Below are 24,854 nucleotides of genomic sequence, written 5' to 3' on the forward strand. Positions count from 1 at the left end.
CACGTACGTGCGCGCGTGCATTTAAACATCGATAATCCACATTCATTTTTGTTTGCCTTTTTTATGACGACACTGAAAATTTGAAACATATTGAAGGTATGTTATATATTTTTAGAATACATAACCAGAACATTTACTAATATTTTATATTTAATAACACAATTATAACTAACTGATTGTTATATAGCCATGACCACAATATTATCGTACTTCTCAATATTTTGTTTACTTTGTACAAGCATGGTCGTGCGCATTATAGAGGCCTATTATTAATAATATGTATGTCTTGGGCAATGTATGGGACGACGTATTAGGCCTATACATACAGATTATATATTCTATTCTTTGAGTAAATACGTATATAAAGTGGAAATTGTTTGCATATCATGGCCGTATTCACCAACACTTAAGTGATAAGTAATAAGTAATACTTACTTAATACTTACTTACTCATTACTTATATTTCGAGGTGTTCTGTAGACTTAAAGGCCAATTTACACAGACAAGCGGTATTACGGTAAGCGTGTTTGTCCCACGTAGACATGAGGGGCTCCGCGTTTTAGCATCAATGGTCATAAGAAATATTGATTCTATAGGCCTAGTTGTCCACACTTACCATTGTTGCTCGACTGTATAAATTGCATTAAGCCTAAAGCGTGGTTCCCACTAGCGACGCAACGCAAGGACGTAACGCAACGCAAGTGAATTGACCAATCACAAGCGATGGCTTATTCGCTTGTGATTGCTAACTGTCTATAACTTCGCTTGTCATCGTTTACGTCCTTGCGTTACGTTCTAGTGGGAACCAAGCCTTAGTGTGGTCATAACATAATAATTTCTGTCCGAAGCAGCACATAGAAGAAGTATATCAATTTTAATGCTAGGCCTAATGTTGGCTTCACATTGCATGCGAATGTTGCTACACGACACAGACTCTATAGATAGTTTCGCTAGGCTATTGGATGGCGATTCGTACAATTTGGCAAACATGGCATGCCATACCTATAATTAAGCTGCTGGAAGTAAAACACCGGCTGGTGGCGCCCGCCGCTCTACGTATACGTCAAAAGAAGTCAACAGAAACCATAGCTTTAATTATATGTTTGTAAATTACGGTGTTTTATGCACAATTCCCATTATCAACCATTATTAAGATAGGCCTACAAAGCCACTTTGTACTTTTTCACAATAATACAAATAATGTGAACAACTTTTAAAATAATAAATGCGTAGGAATTATCCCACGCATCAGACTTGAAGATCACCAGAGCAATGAGTGTTGTTTTTGTCTCTCTTGTTTGCGAGTTTGCATTTACACATTATGCAAGGCTTCTCCTACTAACACCCATATGTGGCCTAGATGAACACAGAGCACATAAGGCCTACACTAGCCACACATTAAAAAAATAGAAAAAGAACACTATAAAACGTGTGCCTGGCCTAATACGAATGCTTATGTAACATTCGGATAGGACTACTACTTCAAACCTGAAAAAAAAAATGTTGGTGGCGCTATACTTGAATTTGTACATATCACGTTAAATTAATACAGTATCAGTATTGATTCATAGGACACCACTGTACATGTTTATAAGTTGTATTGGTACTATTCTAATTAAAGGCCAGGCTATTCTAATTCAAAATATTATTAGATCTATTAATTTTATTTAAAGAAATCAAATCTAAAAGCGCTTTATTACCGTACTATTATTACTAGTAAATTGAATTTGAAGAGACCACTTCTCTCAAAATAGGCCACAACACTTAACTAAATTTTTAGCTTATTATTACATTATATGATAATTAATAACTAATCAAGTCTATGATAAAAAATAACTTAAAAATCATTTACTAAATTACATATTTTCAGTACAAAAAAAAAACGCGCCTGATAACTTCAATCAAGTATTTGCTGCCCTCTATAGTAAATAAGTGTTTGGTACTTTTTGTTTTGGTTAAAACAATTTACAGTATTTTTTCACTGTGAATCATTGCTTGTGAATCTGTAATCATTTTACACGGAATATTCGTGTATTGTTCGAATGAAATTAAAGGGTTATAACAAGTATTATACACGAGGAGACAATGTTTTATTAATGGGATATAGGCCTACTTTATTTTCATATGGTACCATGCATAAATTTTATTTGTATGACCTAAAAAACGAATCATAATCCTCGTCGTAACCGTATTACGACAAATGTACGTCATATCAATCAATAGTAGGCCTAGCTCCGAGGCCTCATTATTACAGTATGGGCCTACATGAAATGTAACCGCGTTTACTCTTTGTCTCTCGTTGCGCATTAGATTAGTTATCAAATTATTACTCAGATCGAAGCGGCCTAACCACAGGATTCTATTAATTATTTCGATGTGCAAGATGGATGAACGAAATTAATTAATTAAGGCTTCAATCAATGAAAAGGAACAAAGAAACAACAAAATAATGATATTATTCATCATATCATCAAATAAGTGTAATTGTTTCTATATACAGCAGTGTGCGTGCCCTCTGATTGGGGTAGGGGTAGCAATAAACATATATTATCCCTTGTTCGTTTAACGGAAAGTATTTCTTTAATTAATAGGGGTATATCATGAATAGAAAAAACTAACAATTACAAAAGATATCCAAATAATATTAAAAGTAATGTTAGCATGTACATTTTACATTAAAAAACGCACCGGCTCCTGATTTAGTATGAGCGATGGATATTAAACTTTTTTTTTTATCAGAAACAAGTAAAAGATAGAAACATTGTATACTTTTAATCGTTACAACGCGTCAACAACAATGGTGAGATGACGCGAATTTTGTGGAGTATGAAGTGTATAAATTAGGAGATACCGTGTGCATCTTATAATAGATAATAATTCTTGTCTGTCCAGAAAATTGAATAACAACAATTCCTCTATAAGTTAACATTAAACATAATTCAGAAAACAAAATACTAAATGAATACTAATGTTTACTAATAGTATAATGGTATGATACTAAAGGTTAAAATTATGATATCAATGAGGAAAAAACAGAAAATAATGAAAAAATGTAAAAAATGTTTAGAAATTATGTAATAAAATATAAAGGTGGTGAACCACAAAAGATAAAAAAAACCATCAAACATAATGATCTTAAAGGACGTATTCCCCAAGATGGATTTCTCCATATGTTTTGTCTTATAGGCCCACTTCATAATAAGGTATTGTATATTCAAATAAAGGTGGGATGAGCCATTTTGTCAACATTAACATTTAGATAATTAGTGTTATTTTACCCGTTTTTATTTTGTTCCTGACTCACAAGCGGGTAGATCAAGCCCTCTCGTCACCTTCTGGATACACTGTTTAACCAGGTTGTACAGCGGTTTTTGTCGTCACTGGGTAAAATAAAAGGTGGGACAAAGAAGACAAAAGGATATATTTTGGAACAGGTGTGACGTTAAGACGAAAGCCAATCAAATTAAATCAAAACAATTGAATACATTATAATGTTCTTTGTTTTCTTCGTGGCCATTATTTTATACAGTGGTTGTAAACGTTAAAGATGGTCAGATCAGGGTCAGGCTGGATTTCCTGGTCGGATAATTACAAATCTGTAAACATTTATAAGGGGACGATACATCTTTAACAAAATGAAATGTTCAACATTTTATATGCCGTGTTATATTAGTCAAATATGAACATGGTTCTGATTTTATTAATCTTCATTTTCATTTTAAACAAATCAAAATCTGTTACTGCGACGACACGTTTAGGTGAATGAGACGTACATGCGCACTATCTTTGATATAGAACTCTTATGGAACTCTACAACACAGGCACAAGAAAGTGTTCCTTTGAAAAGTGTGCAATCTAATTATACGGGCTTTGTTTTAGTGTTAAAACACATTATACCGGTATCGTTCACTTCCTCTACGTGCGATGTCCCAATTAGGGCATTGTCTTGAAGTTAAAACAGTACATTGCCCGTATCCCTTTAATATAGGGAATCCTCTAAAATAGGGATTGTCTTAATGTTAAAATATACATCATAATTGCATTGACTCGTTCGTTAGTTGGAAAAGTAGGTTAATAGGTGAAATGGACATCGAAGTTATAGGGGTAATCCTGATAGTGACAGATTGCGTGTTGTTTTTATTGTCTTTTTTAATCTTCTGGTTATGATACATTATTATTAAAATCGAGGAGTTACTTACTTATTGAATACTCATTTTCTTTTTAAATAAATAATGTAATACTGTTGCACTGTTACTCTGCAATGTAAATACTGTACTTTACTCTTTATTCAATACCATTTTTTTTTCATGCTGGATGACGATGTATCCCACTACAAACACACCGATATAATTATACTGTTGTACGTGAGAATAACCCCAGGGGGCAGTCGGTGGTAATTGTTCTATTCATCCCCTACATATCTTGCTTTACGCAAGAACAAAAGGGATTAAGTATTACAAAGCACTGGCACGCGACTTTAGTGATAAACTTGTAGTGAATCCAGTGGACCATTGGCTGTGACAACGACAGCCACAATACAGCTGAACGAATTAGATTGCATAAACAACTCCTGATGCGACTCTGCTGTGTGAACGTACGCTCTGATGATGACGACATTCGACAACGCATGTAGGGTATGAATTACACCACACTGACGAGTCAGTATCAGTATGATGACGTGATAGGGAGTGGAAAGTGCGGGGTGTGGAAAGGGGTTTCATATGAAATGGTCAAATGGTAAAGAGAGAGGGAACATTAATTTCACTACAATTGATAAAATAAAAGTGAAACGTAAATGAAGGCTCAGGGCCTGCAACACGCACTTTCCAGCCGTTCCGAGTCGCCTCCCAACTGGACCCGTCTATTATTATAGTGACCTATTATAGTCATAGCCTCCCAAAAGTAATCCTGAAATATTTAATATTGGCGTACAATAGTGTGTACGGTACTATTGCACGCTGTAATCATCATCCAATCAAATGTCAGGAATTTATTATAGGTGTTATATAATACCAAATAATCAATATCAATATATTTCAGCATCACCCCATAGTATACAAAAGAAAACAAAAGCATCAGTAAAATTCAAAAACACAAACACAATGCTCTCAGTATGAATTGATATCAATCCGGGCCTATTATGATCCAGTTTTTTCTTCATCTGTGGCAGCGATACAATCCGTTTAAACAATCTCTGTACTGAGTTACAGTTTATATAGCATATGCGTTCTTCGTGACTATATATAGACATGTCAAAATGGATGCTACAAAGACTGTATCTAGGTTACCGGTCGTCGTTGAAATAACCCATTATGTATCGTGGAATCAATATAGATAATATCAGTCGTATCCTGTAAATGGATCATCAGCATTTTCTTATTAAATCAGTGTAAAGATTGAGTCTTAATTAAAATGTCACACAAAGAGTTTGCAAATCAAGTGACATTATTAGAATGGGCTTAGTAGTACATCCACAGCACAAAGTTATGATATCGCAATATTTTTTTTAATCTGTATTTAATATTGTGTTTCATGGGTGCCAATTTGGAACCGTAAACACAATGTGCACTGCATGTGTTCCGATAGATAGCCTATAGAGTTCAATAAACATAATAAAACTCCTATTCACATTGAGGGACCCAACAAAATAAAAGTGTCTCTTAATAATAGAGGTATAGAGTTAAAACACTCTTTGGTTGGTTGGGAAGTGTTCTCTGTCCTCTGAAAAATGAATTCTACTGTATATGCGTTAGTTGTCTGTATTATGCGTTTGTTGTCTGTATTATGCGTTTGTGCGTTATTAATTTTCATTTATGTAATTAATTTTCTTCAAATTTTCCTTTCTCAGAAATGATATACGTTCTAGTTTAAGTTTTATTTATTTTAAAAGGCCAAAACTCGATAAGCGAAAGCTTTTTTTTTTTGGTCTTTTGTCTTTAGTTTTGATTTTATGTATGTGAAAAAGAACAAACAAGAAAGAAAGACAATAAAGATTATTATAGAGTTGTCTATATGCGTTTGTTGTCTGTATTATGCGTTTGTTGTCTGTATTATGCGTTGTATTATGCGTTTGTTGTCTGTATTATGCGTTTGTTGTCTGTATTATGCGTTTGTTGTCTGTATTATGCGTTTGTTGTCTGTATTATGCGTTAGTTGTCTATATGCGTTAGTTGTCTGTATGCCTTTCCCATCAATCATGTTCCAGAAATAGGAGTGTCCAAAAGAGCCTGTTCGTTGTTTCACAGGAAAGTGCACCCTTAATATAGAGTGTCCCAGAGATATGGATGTTTAAAAGGTGTGTTTGTATTTCTAAAATTGTATTTAGTTTTATGATAGATTCATTATTCAAAAGGGTAATAAACCGATTTTTTTTACCGAAATGAAGGAAACAGCTCGTTAATAAAGGATCGTCCATGTTTTCTAAAATTATGAAAACTTCAACAATAAAGAAGTGACCTTTTAAACCAGTACCAGTTTATTTCGTAAAAGCTTATGCACACTACCCTCCAATGTTTTCAATGCCCCAAGTTTAGTTAGAGGTAAACAATAAGATTGTTAATGGATGGAACAAAAGAAGGATGAAAACAAAGAACTCGCACGCGACCAATTTTGTGATAGGTGAAAGACAAAAGAATGGTTTAATAGAAGAAAACAACAAAGAGTAAACAAAGTATAGGAAAAACCACACATATGAAAAATCTATGCTCTATTTATCCTTGTTTACATATATTTTTATTGTTTAGAAATATTGATGCTAAAGTTTTAGGAAAGTAATGCTAGCGCCATCTACATAAATACTACTTTATTCCATCCATTTTATTTCACTGTGTTTTACTACATTTAACACAAAATATATTATTCAAAAACCATCTACATGTCCAATTACTATGGTTTATTTAATACTATATCGTACTTTTTATTAAGAAAACTCCAATAAGCATGTACTTTATAATTACGTAATATAGGAAATAACCAATCACCACACAAAGCGGACTTGGCAGACGACCTTCATGGTCACAACGCTGGCGGCGTTTTACTAAAACAGCAGACAACTGAAATATCGAAAGTACGCTACATTAGCGAGTTGAAAGCGTACGAGAGAGGTGTGTGTGAAGCGAAGAAGTACATACAGCTGTAGGGCCTAGCAATACTGGATAACGCACAGCTGTTCGAGGTTTACAGAAGAATAGCAGAAGCTAGCCCTCCCTTCTTTCTCTAATGGGGGATTACGGTTATCGAGGAACCACAAGTCACACTAGGCCACTTTCTCCGTTAGAATTTTATCCAATTAACCGTGGAACAACGTCTTTGTTTTCGTCCAACAATAACAACAACGACTCTGCAACCATCATGCAGGATGAGATTATTGCTGAAAAACTGGCTATGAAGCAGCAGTCATTACAATTACAACAACTTTCTCCTAGTGCTGAGGTAAATTCTGATAACTCTGATATTTCTCCAAAATCTAAGTCAGAAGAACTTAATTCAGCAACCGTCCCTGAGAAAGATTTTAAACAAGAGATAATTACAGAGTCAATTGACTCTTCTACAGCATCAACATTGCAACAACAGCTGGTTGGTTTTCAGCAAGAACCTATTTCTACACTAGCTTCGTCAACCAGTGCGAACAGTGTAGCAAATAATGGTGTTAGTCCAGCATTTTGGTCATCAGCTTTGGCTGATGAAACTCAACTTCAAAACCTTCACTCCCTCAATGGAACCGTGCAATTTCCAAATTATACACTAAATGCTTCAATGTTTAGTCCTAGCCTCGCTGCCTCTCAGCTAAACATGCAGAAACAGCAGCAGCAACAGCATCGGCACAGTTGCTTGCCTCCCCAGCCCACACAACAAGCATTCTTTCAAACTGCCAGTCAGCTACAACAAGTACAGTTACAACAGGCCCAGATTCAGCAACTACAAGCTCAAGTTGCTGGTAGTCTATTCATTCCCCAGAAACAGTACAACTGGAGTAATCCACAACAGCAGCAGCAATCGAGATGGAGCACAGCCTCCGGACAAACATTGCACCAACATCACAATAATCCATGGAGTGCAGCAAGTTCATCTAACATACACAGTCAAAATGCTACCAATGCACTCAACAGACGGTCCATGCCTTCTCTAATGAATAGTCAACTTGGACCGCTTTCGCCCACTAAGGGTAGACCGTCGAACCCAATAATTTCACCGCCTAAATTCCAGCGCAGTTCTTCTGTACCTGGCAAGAATCCTATGAATATGGGTATACCAGGAAGTGGGTACCACCAAAAAAGGAATGGCGATATCAACACCAACACACTTTTCCCATACCATGGCCAGGTGAGTTTATATTTTATTTTATTACTTACAACCTTAAAATACTGCATATTATAGCTTATTTTAAATTCCAAATTAACGGACCAACCAAAGTATTTGTTTGGTCTAAAAAAGTGTCGGTGAATAAATGTAAATTTTATAAAATATATAAATATTAAAGGAATTTTTAAATAGAATAGAGATAATTTCATCAATTTTTGAAATATTAATACACTCATTACTTATTTGCGCAAAACTATTTATGAATTAAAACCATCATAAATAATTTTGAAAGGTCAAATCATCATCTAATGCATTCCAATTTTAGCATAATTTATTATTCGTTAAATTCAATGTGTAAAATATTCAACTGTCTGAGACACTCCCAATTAGACTATATTATTGATGAGACATGATTTCTCAGAATATATTTGTTGAAATTAGAAGTGAAAGTGTATTGAATATATTACTAATGGTGTGCTAATTTTCTAATGTCCTGGTGCGTTATATGTCAAGCTGCCTTTGCTAACACTTGTAGTTTTATTATTCAAATGAGACAACCAACACATGGTCAAACCAAGGTCTTTGGTGTGATCAATATTTTGTATTCTGTAGGCTCCATTCTCTCGTATTGATCTTATTTTTGTAGTGGCCATATTTTCATTAGTATTGTACTATCTTTAAATGTAAGTAGATATGGCATACTGTACTGTATGTTAATAAATAATATGGGATTAATATTATAATTAATAATCTCAATGTGGAGTTTAATTTTCCATTATTAATTAATCATTGATTTAGTACACAGCGCTGTACATTAGTACAGGTTTATAAAATTTAATATCTCAAAATATATTTAATTTGACTGTCTACAAACCCATCCATATTGCAGCAAAGAGCTGTATCCTTGTAGTTAACATGTTTGCCTTCCAAGTTCTAGGGTTTCAATCCTGACCAACTGTAGCGCCAGTATTCAATCCTGACCTAGCGCCAGAGTTCAATCCTGACTTAGCACCAGGGTTCAATCCTGACTTAGCGCCAGGGTTCAATCCTGACTTAGCGCCAGGGTTCAATCCTGACCTAGCGCCAGGGTTCAATCCTGACCTAGCGCCAGGGTTCAATCCTGACCTAGCGCCAGGGTTCAATCCTGACCTAGCGCCAGGGTTCAATCCTGACCTAGCGCCAGGGTTCAATCCTGACTTAGCGCCAGGGTTCAATCCTGACCTACAGTAGCGCCAGGGTTCAATCCTGACCTAGCGCCAGGGTTCAATCCTGACCTAGCGCGAGGGTTCAATCCTGACTTAGCGCTAGGGTTCAATTCTTTCTGCTCCACTCACTGAGTTTTTATTATTAATAATAATAAAAATTTTACTGTCGATAAAAAATAAAACAAAAAATAATAATATATGTGGGTGTCAATTTTGTTTTAATAAATGTTATATTAAATTAATCCTTCTTAAAGGAAGATTAAGTTTGTAACATGATGTATTAAACAATGATTTTCAACTATAGTATAAAGCACCTTAATATTGTCTGAGGTTTAATAGCATACTGTAGGCTCATCATCATTGTGTTGTTTAATAGGGCATATTGTACTATGAAATGATTACACTGATTTATTTGGTTGCCTGGGTAAATAGCCTAATCATCGTTTAACCTAGTCTGTACAGTGATGTTGCAATGCTTTGCTCTTTGAACTCTCTATCAGATAGTGCCTGGTAAAGATAGGCTGCTAGCTACATTTGCATTGTTTACACAACAACTAATTAAACATAGACCCTAGATGTTATCAATAGCGTAACAATAGACATGTTTAAGCATTTGTGTTTCAAATAAAGTTGGAAGCGATAATTATAAGATAAAGTTATTTAAAAAACCAGATTTGTGTTTTGTTTACCGATTCCTAACATGATACTCACTTAAACGGTGAACTATTGATCATATTCACAGCCTGATAATAAATACTGTAATTTCTCATAATCAATCATTTTTGGGATCGTTCAATTTCAAAATAACTGATCAATAATAATTAATAAAGGTAAATCAACTGTAAAAAACAGTAAAAGCCAAATACAGATCAGTTTTAGTAGCAACGTAAAATATGACCTCATTTTCACCTTAGGTCAAATTATCTTCTGTTCAATTAAAACTTGCTGAATTTGATTTTCATTGTGGGTGATGATGCATTTATTACTGAATAATTACCACAAATAATTAGCAATTTACAATGTGTGGTTTTGTGGTACAGAGGTTAATAATAATTTATTTTGTGTTTTTCAATAGTAGTACTAAACAATATAGATGTGTAATTATTGACCATTGAAAAATAAATAAATGTTCAGAATATTAAACATTAATTTCTTTGTTAATAAATTCTACTTAAATCAATTGTGATTTCCTATTTAAGGGAAATCTTCATTCTTTGTCATAAAATTGACATTTTGTATCCTTGAATAAAAATTAGACAAATTTGCAAAATTTAATTTACAATTCTGCTTAAAAATCCAACTGTATTGATGTCCCCTGGACTAATTATTCATGCAGTTTAGCTGACAATTGGGGAATTATAAAGTACAATGAAAGTTAAAAAAACCATGTTAAGTCATTATTTCCTTAATGGTATTAATGTGTATCCTTTGTAATTATCTCATTGTCTTTTACCGACAAAGTGCATTGTTAGAATTTGAATAAGCCAAATTAATAATTCTTACTTTGATTTGATTACTATTTAATTGTGAATAATTTATTAAAAAAATTAAACACCATATTTAAATATTGAATACTGTAAAGTTACATGCTAGAGCATATTCCAGCCTTTATGTAGGATAATATAGACTTTTTAAAATTCCATTGTTAATATCCAAGTATAATCCCATCCCTATTTGAAGGTACCTACATTTTAAAACATTGTTAAATGTATGCATATCCATGTATAATCCCATTCCTATTGAAGGTGCCTACATTAAGCATTGTTAAATGTTAATGAAATTAAAGTATAGTGCCATCCCTATTGGCGGTGCATAGTGTACCTTAAATTTTGCTTTAACTTCAGTACTGTTTAAATCAGTTGAGATACTGTAGTCTAGTAGTAGAGGAAAACAAACCTGTACCCAGTAGGTATTAAACATTTATGATGAGATCTTCCCACACACAGAACTGCCCTCATAAAGCTTTGTGTTAACTGCCAGATATTATGTAATCGTATGACCTTGTTCAGAGAACATTAAAATTTAATTTTTGTTGGTTTGTGAAATTGACTTGTACCAAAATATCTATGGATTGTGGATGAATAATTTTGCATAAATTTAATTTGAAACACACCATCCCATCTGTAACCTCTGTCTACAATATCAAACTGGTTTGACAAAAAAAAGTGTGGTGTGCCCAAATATGGTAGTGATATGACACAATCGAATACTCAATGTAAAATATCTGCAATCTGCAAAAATGTACTGATAAATAGACCTCTTGTTGGTTTCTTGTGAAATAGGTTTTTCTTTTTATAATGGCTGTACAATCCCTGCCCCATAATTGCTATGGTTAGTTTTATTGTTGACCCAATCAGTATTGTTTTACATTATCTGTCTTTGGTTGCTTTTGTCATATTGTGTTCCTTCCCAGGCCAACATTGTTAATTGCTGTTGTTTAGTATCACATATAGCGATTGTTTACATTTTGGTCTTAAGCCAACATTTCCTATGGACATCTTATTGTATTTATATTACTGGAAAGTTCTCATTTTAACCGTACTGAAATGATTGTTTTTCTCAGGATCGGCAAATGGCAAACTCTATGGGCGACCCAATGAAGCTGTCATCATTGGAGCATCAATTGTTAGATATTATGAAGGGAGCAGACCAGCCTCTTGATCCATTTGGAAGTGGTCCGTGTAAGTATTCAATTTGGATTTTCATGCTTTGCTTAATACCTAGATAAATCAACAATAGCCTTATTCACCTTTAAAACTAAAAAACAATTTACTCAACACCTCCAGTCTTAATGGTACAGTCCAAAAAACAGTCCCATAATTTGTTTAAGTTTGATTCATAAAAAGTACATCAATAATACAGTATGCTAAATGTAAAAAATAAAAATATTTATAAAGTAAAAAAAATCACTACAAAATATTTACTGCAGGAACTACATTTATTTAATGCAATACAGTACCTTATGCCCTGTCTACACTATCATGCACATGATGTCCCCATACTGTACATGATTTGCTATCACTACCATATTTGGACATGTATCACTACCATATTTGGGCACATCACATTTTTTTGTGGTCAAACTAGTTTGATTATATAGACAGAGCTTAACACGTTTTTAAGTTGCTATATAGTGGCTATGATTATCCAAAAATTTCCAAATAATTACATAAACAAACAAAATGTACAGTATTTTACTGCAGTAGCTGCAGTAGAATAATTCTGATTTTATCCATTACATACACCACTGCAATACAGTAGGAAATAGAAAACATTGAATATGCTAATTGAGGATGGTATTACTATTTTTCTTAATGGTACTTAAAAACATACTACAAAATGAGTGTAGAGCCATCATATTGTCTACAGTATCTTCAATGATTATTATTTGCATTTGAATTTATTATGTAATCAAATGGATTTATCTTGAAATGGTGGGTACAAAAAATTGTTGTAAAATGTCTGTCCTTTATTCGGATGTGGATATTTGCAAATATACATCCTTCCTGCTTAGTAAATGAATCATAACGTTTTAATTAAATGTAATATCTCCTCCTTCAGTTGTAACACAACACATTTCAAGAAACTAAATAGTATGGTATTCATATGTTATGAGTGCATAGTAAATGAAACTAAGCCAGTATTTGACCTTTGGATGGGAGAATCATTCCACATGCAATTCATTTAAAAGTATTATTTAGTCATTTCAAAGGTTTTTTTTAAATACTAAAGTTTTTATATAATGCTATGATTTGATACATTTCTTAGATTTTTTTGACGGGAGGGAGAAAAAAAAGCTCAATCTGAAATTGTATTTAACCAAGCGTATCACAATGCATACAAATAGGAAACGTGGATTACATATTGTTGTATATTTTATACCGTATTTTTTAGTACCCCGTTTCTGATAGAAGTACTACAATTTGGTGGAGAAAATATTGTATATTTTTGATTAGCGCATTGTCAAAAATATATCGTTACGGCGTTATATATTATTTTAAAAATAACTTATTAAAAACGGTATTTACTTGGCAGCAGAAACAGGGCCTTATTAAAAAAACGCAAGATGATTATCATCCTTTTTTATCCAAAATTTTGATGGATGTTTTATTACTAGATTTGTTCCAGACTAAGTAAAATTGTTATTTTATCAAAAGATACTAAAAGTATCAATACAAAGTCTAGCTTTGTGCCTAGCTTTACCTGAATAAATTAACAATAGCCTATTCTCTTAAAAGTGAAAGATAAACTTGAAATATATTGGTACAACAATAATACAATTATGAATGATACTTTGTGGTCATAGGTCAGGTTCTTTAGGATCATTAGGAAGGAGTTGGCATTTTTAATGAACTGCTGTAAGGTAATTATGTCTAATCTGATTGTTACTGCACAAGTACTTTTATAGAAGGGGAGTGGAGATTTTTATGAACCATTTTAATTTCTAATCAAAAGGGATTGTTAAACAGTACTGTACAGTGGTACTCCAGTAGGAGGGGAGGGGAGATTTTGATAATTTTATTTTGTCCAATGAAACTTAAGTGAAAAGGTTGAACCAAATAGAAACTAGTTTCCCTCTGAGTAAATAAGTGAGGAACTTGCAATAAGAGGGCTTTCCTTTTGTGTGATTCATAGCAATGAGTTCACCTCTGGTTTCTGTCCACATTCAATGAGACATGTTCCGCTGGGGTCAAATTTTGACCTTTGTTTGCTTTCTTTTTCCTTTTAAAACTTTAAAATAATTTCTAATACTTGGAATAAATCTCGTAATTGCAAGCATATTGTCAGGAAAATAAGAACAATAGTTGTTAATAAATCTGACCTCTTGTTTGCTTTCTTTTTCATTCTTAATGCGGAAATTGTGAAAATGACTATGAATAATAGGTACTTTAGCATAATATTATTAAATTATTGCAAAAATAAATATCATATTCACTACAAAGTCATTTTTAGAGATTCTATTCTATTTTTATATGGCGCCCTAAAATGAACAGAGCGCCTAACAATACAAGCATTATTCGCAACAAAGAACAAATTACGGCCTCCCATCTGTACTGATGATAATCAATACTACAGTATAAAAATATAAAAATGACAGTATTCACAGTCTTAGTCTTTTTACAGTAAAAGAGAATAATTTGCAGTAATCCAGCCAACATGTCAAGTCCCTCTTTCTTAAACAAAAGATCTCAGATTCTTAACTCCATGCAACCGAAATTTCATTCTGAAATCTAAGCATTTGGTCTAGCCCAAGGGTCCCCAGGATTGGAAGAATTGATGGTACCACCAATCAACAATTCAAGAATGAGATTGTGCTTTTCAGTCCTAAATTCTTGGAAACCTTGGAATTGGGTAGATAGTTAATTTATAACTAATATTAACAAATGCTTTGATTATTATTCTTCCATAGTGGCCTACAAGCTATATAATTAAGTTAGCATATGTTTTAAAAGGTTAAGAATACCTTCAAATATATAAATTAGAATTATTAAGTGGTTACTGATTATACAATGTTTTTTTTTCAAATCTGGAAATTAATTACCATCCGTTCATTAAACTAGTCTAAAGTTCTTTGACCCAATCATTATAAATTCCAACTAAATAAATTAAAACATAGCACATACAGTAAACTTTTAAAAGCAATGTTTCAGATGTTTCTGCCCGTTATCAGCGAGTGGCTATAATATTGGTAAGGGTTCTCATGTTAAAGTTAAACCGAGTCTACTCAGATAAACTATACTATACACTAGGTCCAGTGTGCACAAAATATTTGTGTAGGGGGTTACCCAGTGTACTATTTCACACACTGTCAAACCATTATTGGTTGGAGAGAAGCTGTTTCCGGAAAAAGAGTCGACTGACCCATTGAATTTCATGGATCGAGATAGTTTTAAATTTCTACAGTACCTTTTCCCCACCGGACAATCTTTATTGAGATAAAACATGACAACTAAAAGGAATTTCATTGATATTTAGTAGCTGCGTTTGATGTTTGAATCACCTGTCATGTTGATTAACTCTCTGACGTCAATTATGGCAACCTAACATTCACATTAGACAGCACTGTACTGCTATTTTAATATTACCAAATCTTAAAATAGCTTGTCTCTCGCTGTATACTAACTACATACATATAGAACGCATTATGTTAATGTATAAATATTCATGTATGATTTATACGACAAAGATGAATACAGTGTATTTTGCAATGAATCATCTTTAGAAAAAGTAATTCTTATCATTCTTTGATTATTTAAAATGTATAATGTTTTGAAAAATATTCAGAAACATCAGTTATTATTATCATGCAGCGTATTACATGTATTTTATTTTTATTGTAATATCAACTTTAAAAACATAAATTATGTTGATTTACAAAGCAATTATTATTTTCATTCAGAACAACCTTTTAATAGTAATAATAGATGCATTTACTTACATTGGAAGTAGTATGGTTTCTATGGCATTGCTATTGATTTCTGGTGTCAAATGGCCTAAAATTGTTAATACATACACTGCAAAATATTTTGTTATCATAAAAAGTGTTTCTGATGGATTAGTATGTAGGCCTATTGTGTAATCTGTAACTAAGAAATTGAATCATTGAAATTCATTTAAAATTGAAATTGTGAGATAATTTTATTTATAACTTTAAAAAAAATTGTTATAACTTTATAAATAATATTATACCGTACTGTACAGTATGTCGTATATTCTATATAGTATTGTTCACAGTGGCTTATTATATTCTAATTTGAAATACCACTGTATTAAAAAACATAAATATTTTTAATTTAGGCAGGTGGTACATTGTACAAAAAACAGCTTTATTTTGTGGTTTTGATTTTATCATGTTAAATATGTTTATAAAACAACGCAAAATGTTACTTTCACTATAATCTTTCTAACCCAATCAAAATCATTTTAATGTACTGTAGGCCTACTGTACAAGAACAGTCTTTTCTGTATTTCCACCCCAACCACCACCTTACTCGTGGCATTTTGATGATTTATTACATAATTTGTATTGGCCTATTCATTTTATTAGTTACGGTTGTATAGTACATAGGCCTATTCCTTATCTAGTAATCTTAAACAACTCCCTATTTTGAGTGAACTTAACACTGTAATAGGTCAATACTGTATTGACTGGCATCTATTTTGTCCATCTCCTTATTTGAAGGTCATATGTAACCATATTGCATAAATTGTATCAATATGTCACACTTTATACATGTTAACACATTGTCATGATATTTGCATATTTATTGCTTAAGTTTTATAATCAGCTGTTATGTAATTTTAACTGCAATAACCTTAAAAATATTTTGTTATTTAAAGTTGAAACATACAAAATTATTTTCTTGTGTACTACTACTGTATTCGCTAAAATTGGTAAAATAAATGCTTTAACTGTAACCCCTCCTTTGCGACATCCCTATTCAGGAGACATTCCTACACATGCAACATCCCTGTTCAGGGGACACTCTATTCAGGGGACACAACTATTAAGGAAACGCTTTCCTGTGAGTGAGGGTGAGTGAGTGAGTGAGGGGGGGGGGGGGGCAAATATGCGTTTCAGCACTACACTCGATCCGTATTCATGAGATACAGTACCTCTCTATAAAAGGGATACTTTGTTTAGGTCCTGAAGGTGTCCCTTTAATACTGTAGGTGTTTTATTGTATTGCGAGTCATTCCATGCCAAATCAACCAATAGCTAGTATATACTGTAGGATCATCATCATCTCTGATTTTGCTTTAAAAAAAATTAATCGCATACAGTACTGTACTGTACTGTGCCTTGGGTTTAAAAATTCTCACAATTTCAGTTTGAAATTTGCTGTATAAAAATATGCCACGCCCACCTATTTTTGGTCATGATTGAATTATTAAATTAAAAACCTTTGCTATATTATTATTATCAGGTGTTTTTTTTTCAACTCTTATCCTATAAATACACCTGTCGTTAAATCAATAACAAATCATCGGTTTTCCATTTTGTACCGGTCAGGATATTTTTGCTGGATGTGTATATATCCGGCGTGGTGAATGGATATCAATATTATGGTAGCAATACAGACTTTATTGATTTAGTTTTACTGCAATGCTCATTAAAATATGTAAAGAATGAATGCACATTATGGTCAAAAGCTGCACTGCATTTATTAGGCATTGAAAGGTGAAATTGCGTGATTGCTTTCTGCAGGAAAAAATACCATTTTCTGATTACTATATTAATCTATAGTTGCTTTCTCTTGTTAATGTTAATTTTATAATCGAAATAAAGTATTAAAAGTACATCAACTTGAATCCGAATAATTATTTACTGTATACTAAGTATATGAATGAATATAGTCCCATGGGATCTGATATGTAATTGGGCAAATATTATGGAGTGGGATTACTGTATACTTGGATTGCGTTGACAATGGAAGGCCTTGTGTTGTGTCCATATTTAGCCAGATTTAGGGGGAGGGAGGAGGTGTGATTAGACTCGACTATACTGTTTTAAGACTTTAATTTATTTACATATTTTTTAAAATGGTTTTAGAATTTAATCAAGTTTTTAATTGAAAACCACAAATTTTAGTTACTAATCTATGAGAATTAAAGGTACTACATGAATGAAAAATCTGGATTATGCGAATGAGCTACACAAGCACTGCACCATATATGGTATCTTAATTAAATATTCTTTATCACAGTATTGGAAAAAGTAGTATATAATGAATGACCCCAGGATTTACCCTAAATTTCGTGGCAGGTGACTTAAATTAGCAATATATTTATACGTCACAAAATCCCCAGTCTCAAATGTTTTGTTTTTATACAAATTTTGTTATTATAAAGGTGTTCTTAATTTAAAAGAGGATTAAAGATTATTCAATTCCTTTAAAAGGTGGCATTTAGGGTAGAAAACTGGCATGCAAAGGCCATATTGTCCCCTGCCCTTGCATATCTTTAGAATTCATCTAGTAGGGAAGCCAACAGGATATTAGATCCCTTTGACGTCATTCTACAGTATAGATTTTATTTTCCAGTGGCTAAGTTATGGTACTATTAGTGCTCAACACATTGATGGCATTAAGTTCAACTCATTAGATATACATTAAAAATGTATTGCGATGAAAAACAAATGTTATATTTTTTGCCTTCAAGCAAGAATTTGTATCGAAATACAAAATACATTTTAAATATATTACAAAATTGAAACTGTAAAGCTACTAGCTAGTGAATGGTTTAAAATTTTGACAAATATTTTTTCACATTTCAAATACATATTTTATTTTCTGACCAACATGTACTTAGAGATATTAGTAAGAAAACGACAACCGTGATTAATTAAGCTCTGTATTATAATTCTAGTATACGTTGTAGGAAATCGGCGGCCATTAAGAGCACTTACAGCAAAGACTGGCTTTGTTTATTACCTTTAACAATTCATAATTAATGTGCTAGGATATGCCTGATAGTACAGTACTGTAGTTAGCAGCCTTAATCAGATGCTTAAGGTCAAATGCCGCCTTCACATACAATTCTCATTTCAATTGTAAAGTTGTTCTCATTCAGTTATCTGTTAAAATTAAGCCGTTTTCCTATGCAAATGAATGCATTTACTGTATGCTTGTAGGGATTAGTAGACATACAGTAAAGACATGATTCAATCCTGCTTCGTAATTGTTCTTTTTAGTTCTGATCTATTACAGTATATTCTTATTATGTTTAATGTTAAATTATGCAGAATGTTGCCATAATGTGATGACTTCAGTTACAATTAAGCCTCATAAACATACATCAGCATCATAAACATTAATTTGAACTATAATGAAATGTGCCAAGTTTACTAGTACCATTGGAGATACAGTATTTGTATGTAAAAATTCCAGTTTTGCATAAAATCTGTTTTTATATCCAATTTTGTATTCAGTACATTATTAAGCTATTATTGATTAATATCTTAAAATAAAAAGATTATTTATATATAATTAAGCCCACTCCAAGGCATAACATTATTTAAAATATAAAGTCTGCAGTGTTTTAATGGCCATAGCGATGGATTACGGTCAAAATCAAATGCTGTTTTGCATAAGTGGATTCTTCTCTTTTCCTCTGAGCAATTTAAATTTACTGAACATATCATTTGAGAATTGTTTAAAGGATGTAAGAAATCTGAAAAGCATTTACTAAAATGACTTGAATATTGTGTCAAATTATGACAGATGATGACATGTTTATGAATATGGATTGTTATTATAATTAGCAATGGAATTAAAAGTGTCAATATTTTATCACGTAATTAGTTTTAAAATATTCACTGTAATCTGATCAGTCTATCGTTGAGTTAAATATGTATTAATACCCAGAAGGGAGCTACAGTACATTATGTTGCATACTGTACAGTAGATTCTAGAAAATTTATGTATAAAATTATAATGTTGCAACATTTTCTCATAAAATTACCAGAAAGCACAATACTCCAGATTTGTCTTGATTATGGCAGTTGTCAGATTTTTTAAATAATAGTAATTTATAATATTTTAATAAATTTATGTTTTACAAATTAGCAAATTTATATTTATATTTAAAACAAAGATAGTTTAGTAATTATATTTGTAATACTTTTCTTTTTTTACTTTGATTGTGAAAATTAGTAATTTCAATTTCTAGGTTTATTTTTTTATGTAAATAATAATACTATTAACTATTTTAACATTTTTAATGTCATTTATGACTTGATTAATTTTGTATAGTATTTAAAATTAGCAATTTCAATTTCTAGGTTTATTTTTTTATGTAAATAATAATACTATTAACTATTGTAACATTTTTAATGTCATTTATGACTTGATTAATTTTGTATAGTATTTAAAATTAGCAATTAAAATTTCCATTTTTATATAAAAAAAATGTATTAATAACATTTTTGATGTAATTTATAACTTGATTTTAAAATTAGATTAAAATTTCAGATTCCAGGTTCATTTAATCTAGTAGAAGGTATTACATTGTTTAATTTCACTGCCTATATTTGGGTATATAAGTAGGGCATTTATAAGTAAACAAATATCCCCAAAACAAGTGTACAGTATTACATGTCTTAAACATAAGGATCAGCACTTACTGTATGTGCTAGGCTTACATATTTGGGATATTTGCTTCTAAATTGGTTATGGTATTTCGCCAAGACGTCAAATGAACGTACAGATAATGCCAAGAATGGCTTGATGAAATATTTTTAATTCTTCGATATAAAACAAAACCAAATTATTTTCCGGTTGTAGTATTGCTTGTGGTTTGTTAAATCCTTATTAATTAAATTAAATTAGACAAAGGAACGATCTCATGGGATATCCTTATTGTGGCATTTGGTAATCAAGGAATTTGACCTTTACAGATCTAAATGAGAAATGGGAATACACAGTACAACCTGATCATCATTAGCCATATTGGCTATGAGTATGATACTATTGATAGGTTTCTGATTAGGGTATTGTTTTTGCTATGATTTTGAATGGTCCTCACAATAGTCAAGCATTATTAATGGTGCTCTAAATCTCATGGTGTGTTGAAAACATACACCACCAGGTTTTTCATTAAATTCAGGTCATTTATTGCGGTGCACTTTAGTATGCAATGCATAATGTTTTGAAATCCTATTACAGTATATGGAGTGAAATTATAATATGGACATAAATTTTTATATGATTATTTTGCCACATAGAGTATAACAAATTATTGTTTAGCTTCACCTCCCCTTTGGGATTTTGGAGTGCTCGCCCTTCCCCCCCCCCCTTTTTTTTTTTTATCAATTACTATTTTATGAAGAAAATCAGCTGATGATAAAGGAAAATTAAAATACCTTGATTACAAATGTTTAGCCATTACGTATAACCTTGTGAGGTAATTTTTCTGCATGATCGCAATCAAAAACGGTACTGGGTTTGATGATAATGTTATTCAATTAATAATTAATTAGTAATATAATTACTGATAATGTTTTACCGTATTTGAAAAACAGCTCTATATATACTGCAAGGTCGTTACATTTCGTTTATAATCATACTTTCTATTTTAATTATCTTACAGGGTCGAGTCCTTTGTTTAATACAGATGGTTTACTAGACGACGGTCAACACGATCAAGTAGTTCCATCCCTAATGTCGCCATCCCGCATGTCACCGCGTGATTACGGTGGAGAACGCTTCTCGCGAAAAGTGTTCGTAGGTGGACTACCACCCGACATAGACGAAGGTATACTTTCAAGTATTTAAATTATTTCAAACAAAATTCAGATAGTAGAATGTTCCCAGTGTCAAGAATTTAATTTTTGGTTTGTTCTTTGTAGAGGAAATTACCGCAAGTTTTCGTCGATTTGGACCTTTAGTTGTTGATTGGCCGCATAAAGCTGAAAGCAAGTCCTACTTTCCTCCAAAGGGTAAGTGATTTGTACAAAATTAATAGAACTTCTCCTTTTTAACTTTCACTTACTAATACATGTGATGTTCCCATATAATATATTGTATTTGGACATGATGATGTCATATAAACCTACCATATTTGGACATCACTACCATATTTGGGTACATCACACTTTTTGTCAAACTAGTTTGATAGTGTAAACAGAGCTTTACATCCTTAATGTTTTGATTTATTTATTTCTGTGGGTTGTTCAGCACTTGGAGCACCCAGCATTCTGTGCTACAGTATATTAATTAATGCGCTATATAAATTAAATATTATTTAGGTCATCCCTATCCAGGAGACACCCCTGTAAGGGGACACTTTCTTGTTTGGTCCTGAAGATTTCCACTTTATAAGCGTTCTAATGTATAACAAATGTATTAGTTGCTGTATTTCATACCATGCATAATTAGACTATAAAGAGATAATTTACTGTAAATACAATTTTGTACATGATCCTTGGAATCATTAAATAAAAATCATTTACGTAAAGTCTAGCAATAAATATTTAGAACGGATATTAATTATTACATAAGTTGAATACTATTATAATAACTATAGGAATAACAAGATGATCCCTGGGAAACCGTAAATTCTAAATAATACGTTAATAAATACTACATTCAATACACATAATAAAATCAGCTGGACTACACTGAAAGAAATTAAATCATGAATATTCATGAACTGATAATTATTATTACATAAGCATAAATAATAAATTCTTCTAAAATGGTATAAATAGATTGTTATACAGTATTTATAACATAAATTTGTAAATGTTTAATATATCTGAACTATTTTTAGAAAATAAATAACTAACAATTGACTGTGCAGGTGTTCGTTTTATGTTAGTCGACATTGGATATATTTAATTAAAATTAAATTGCAATATTATTAATATCTAGGGAGGTAGTTTTTAAATAGAAAATCAGGTTGACAGATGGATTATTAATAATACAGTCGATTTTCCCAATACCAGACTCTCTGAAAATTGGAAACCACAGTTGGTTGAGGTACAAAAGGTTCCACATCTTGGGAAATTCTTATCCAGAGAACATATCCATTCAGAGGCGACCTCTGTTGGGGTGAACATTTAAAAGAATGAGGGATATTATATAGGATGTTTTGTTGCCAACCCCTATTAAATTGACAACTCTACAGAAACACTGTGTTGGATCTAAAGGTGTCCCCTGAATAGAAGTTCTGTTTTACGAGAATTTACTGTAGGCCCAAGAGTGTCCACTATTGGGAAAGTTGACATCCATGGTCAACAAACATCATGCAGAATAATATTAATATAACATATTCTTAATTATAACCATTATCAATTTTTTAGCAAATTGTATACAATAACATTGTATAATATTTCAGGTATTTGTCAAAAAGAAGACGAACAATGCCACAAATAGTCGGAAAGCCTAATTCGTAACATTTTACAATGCAAAAGTAAAAAAATCGTAAGAAAATATATGAATTACAGTAGACAAATAAAAATTAACTGTGAACTATATGAACTATTGATTTTTTTGTAGGTTACGCATTCCTGTTGTTCCAAGATGAAAGGTCTGTTCAAGCCCTGATAGACGCTTGTATTAAAGAAGGCGACAAGCTATACCTATGCGTTTCAAGCCCTACCATTAAGGACAAACCAGTAAGAACATCTTAGAGTCTGTTTCTGCTGCATAGCGCTAAATAAAACGTTTATTTGAAAATGGATTTTAAATATATTTTTCATCGACTGCATTTCTGCTCAATCGTTAACAGTACCCAAAATGCAATGCTCACTGGCGGTCATTTAAAGCTTTACTGCAGTGTAGTTGATTCGATGTTATTTTGCGTTGCAGCTATTAAGTTGCACAGCAATAACCGGGTTAAATGGCGTTCAAACAACAAATCGATTTGGTGTTTTTAACCCGTTATTTTTAGGCTGCCATTTAACTGGTTCTTGAAAATTTGTCCTGTTTCTGCTCTCAAGAAATTAGGGTTAATATATTCACAGTTATTATTAACCAGTTATTTTGTTTGCAGCAGAAACAGCACCTTATTCTCAGGCCCTGTTCAGACCCATGGCGTTAGACCGTTTTAGCGTACGACGCTAAAAGAATGTGTGTCTGAACAGTTGGGGATTAGCGTACAACGCGTCGTACAACGGTTGTAGCGTTGTAGTGGAAAACGGTTGATAGTACCGTTTTAGCGTACGACGCTACTGTAAGTCAACGTTGTATCCAATCAGAACGTTTCCTGTTATGACGCGAAACAAGGTTTGACCTAGGCTGACATCTTTAGTGTATCGTCAATGTGTGAGATGGATTTCAATAACAAAAAGGCCAGAATAAATAAGGCCTAACTACACTACAAATACAACTGTTACAAAGGCTACAAACTACTATCAACTGATTACCATTATATTTTCTAACAAATGACATAAATACATGCACCTTGTATTTAAACATAGGGACTACGATCCCATCCGCTTTTAGGCCTAGCTAGGCCTAGAGCCATTCACGCATTTCATTCAAGCTAAAAACTAGCCTGGGACATCAAGTCACTCATTCATACAAGGCAGACTAGACTGGACAAGTTTAATGCTGAAAACCCCCTAACTCCTAAAAAAATCAGTAAACAAACAAGGGGAGCTGTGTCCCTTTTATTAGCAAGTTAAGGGTTATTTTCAACCGACTGGACCAAAGAATATATATCTTTGACTGGACTGGATAGACTAATCACAATCATTTTTTTTCTTCATCATTACGAGGCCTGCTTTATTTTCGTAACACAAGAGCCTGGGGAAAATGTTTTTTACTACAAACAAAATAAAAACAATAGAAACAGAAATTTGGCTTTACTATATTTTTCTTAAATAAATGCTGAGGTATGTTT

General features: G+C 32.4%; 1 protein-coding gene across 1 annotated transcript in view; it reads left to right on the forward strand.

The window, feature by feature from the left end:
• The first annotated feature begins 7,091 nt into the window (after nt 1–7,091).
• Nucleotides 7,092–24,854, forward strand: part of LOC140047392 (cytoplasmic polyadenylation element-binding protein 2-like) — a 28,955-nt gene continuing 11,192 nt past the window's right edge. Inside the window, exons 1-5 of the mRNA XM_072092395.1 lie at nt 7,092–8,322; nt 12,070–12,187; nt 21,597–21,761; nt 21,856–21,945; nt 23,507–23,625. Coding sequence (XP_071948496.1) covers nt 7,219–8,322; nt 12,070–12,187; nt 21,597–21,761; nt 21,856–21,945; nt 23,507–23,625 — 1,596 coding nt within the window. The 5' untranslated portion in view covers nt 7,092–7,218. The remainder of the gene's footprint in view (nt 8,323–12,069; nt 12,188–21,596; nt 21,762–21,855; nt 21,946–23,506; nt 23,626–24,854) is intronic.

This window comes from Antedon mediterranea, chromosome 4 (assembly GCF_964355755.1).
Source record: "Antedon mediterranea chromosome 4, ecAntMedi1.1, whole genome shotgun sequence".
Classification (NCBI taxonomy): Eukaryota; Metazoa; Echinodermata; class Crinoidea; order Comatulida; family Antedonidae; genus Antedon; species Antedon mediterranea.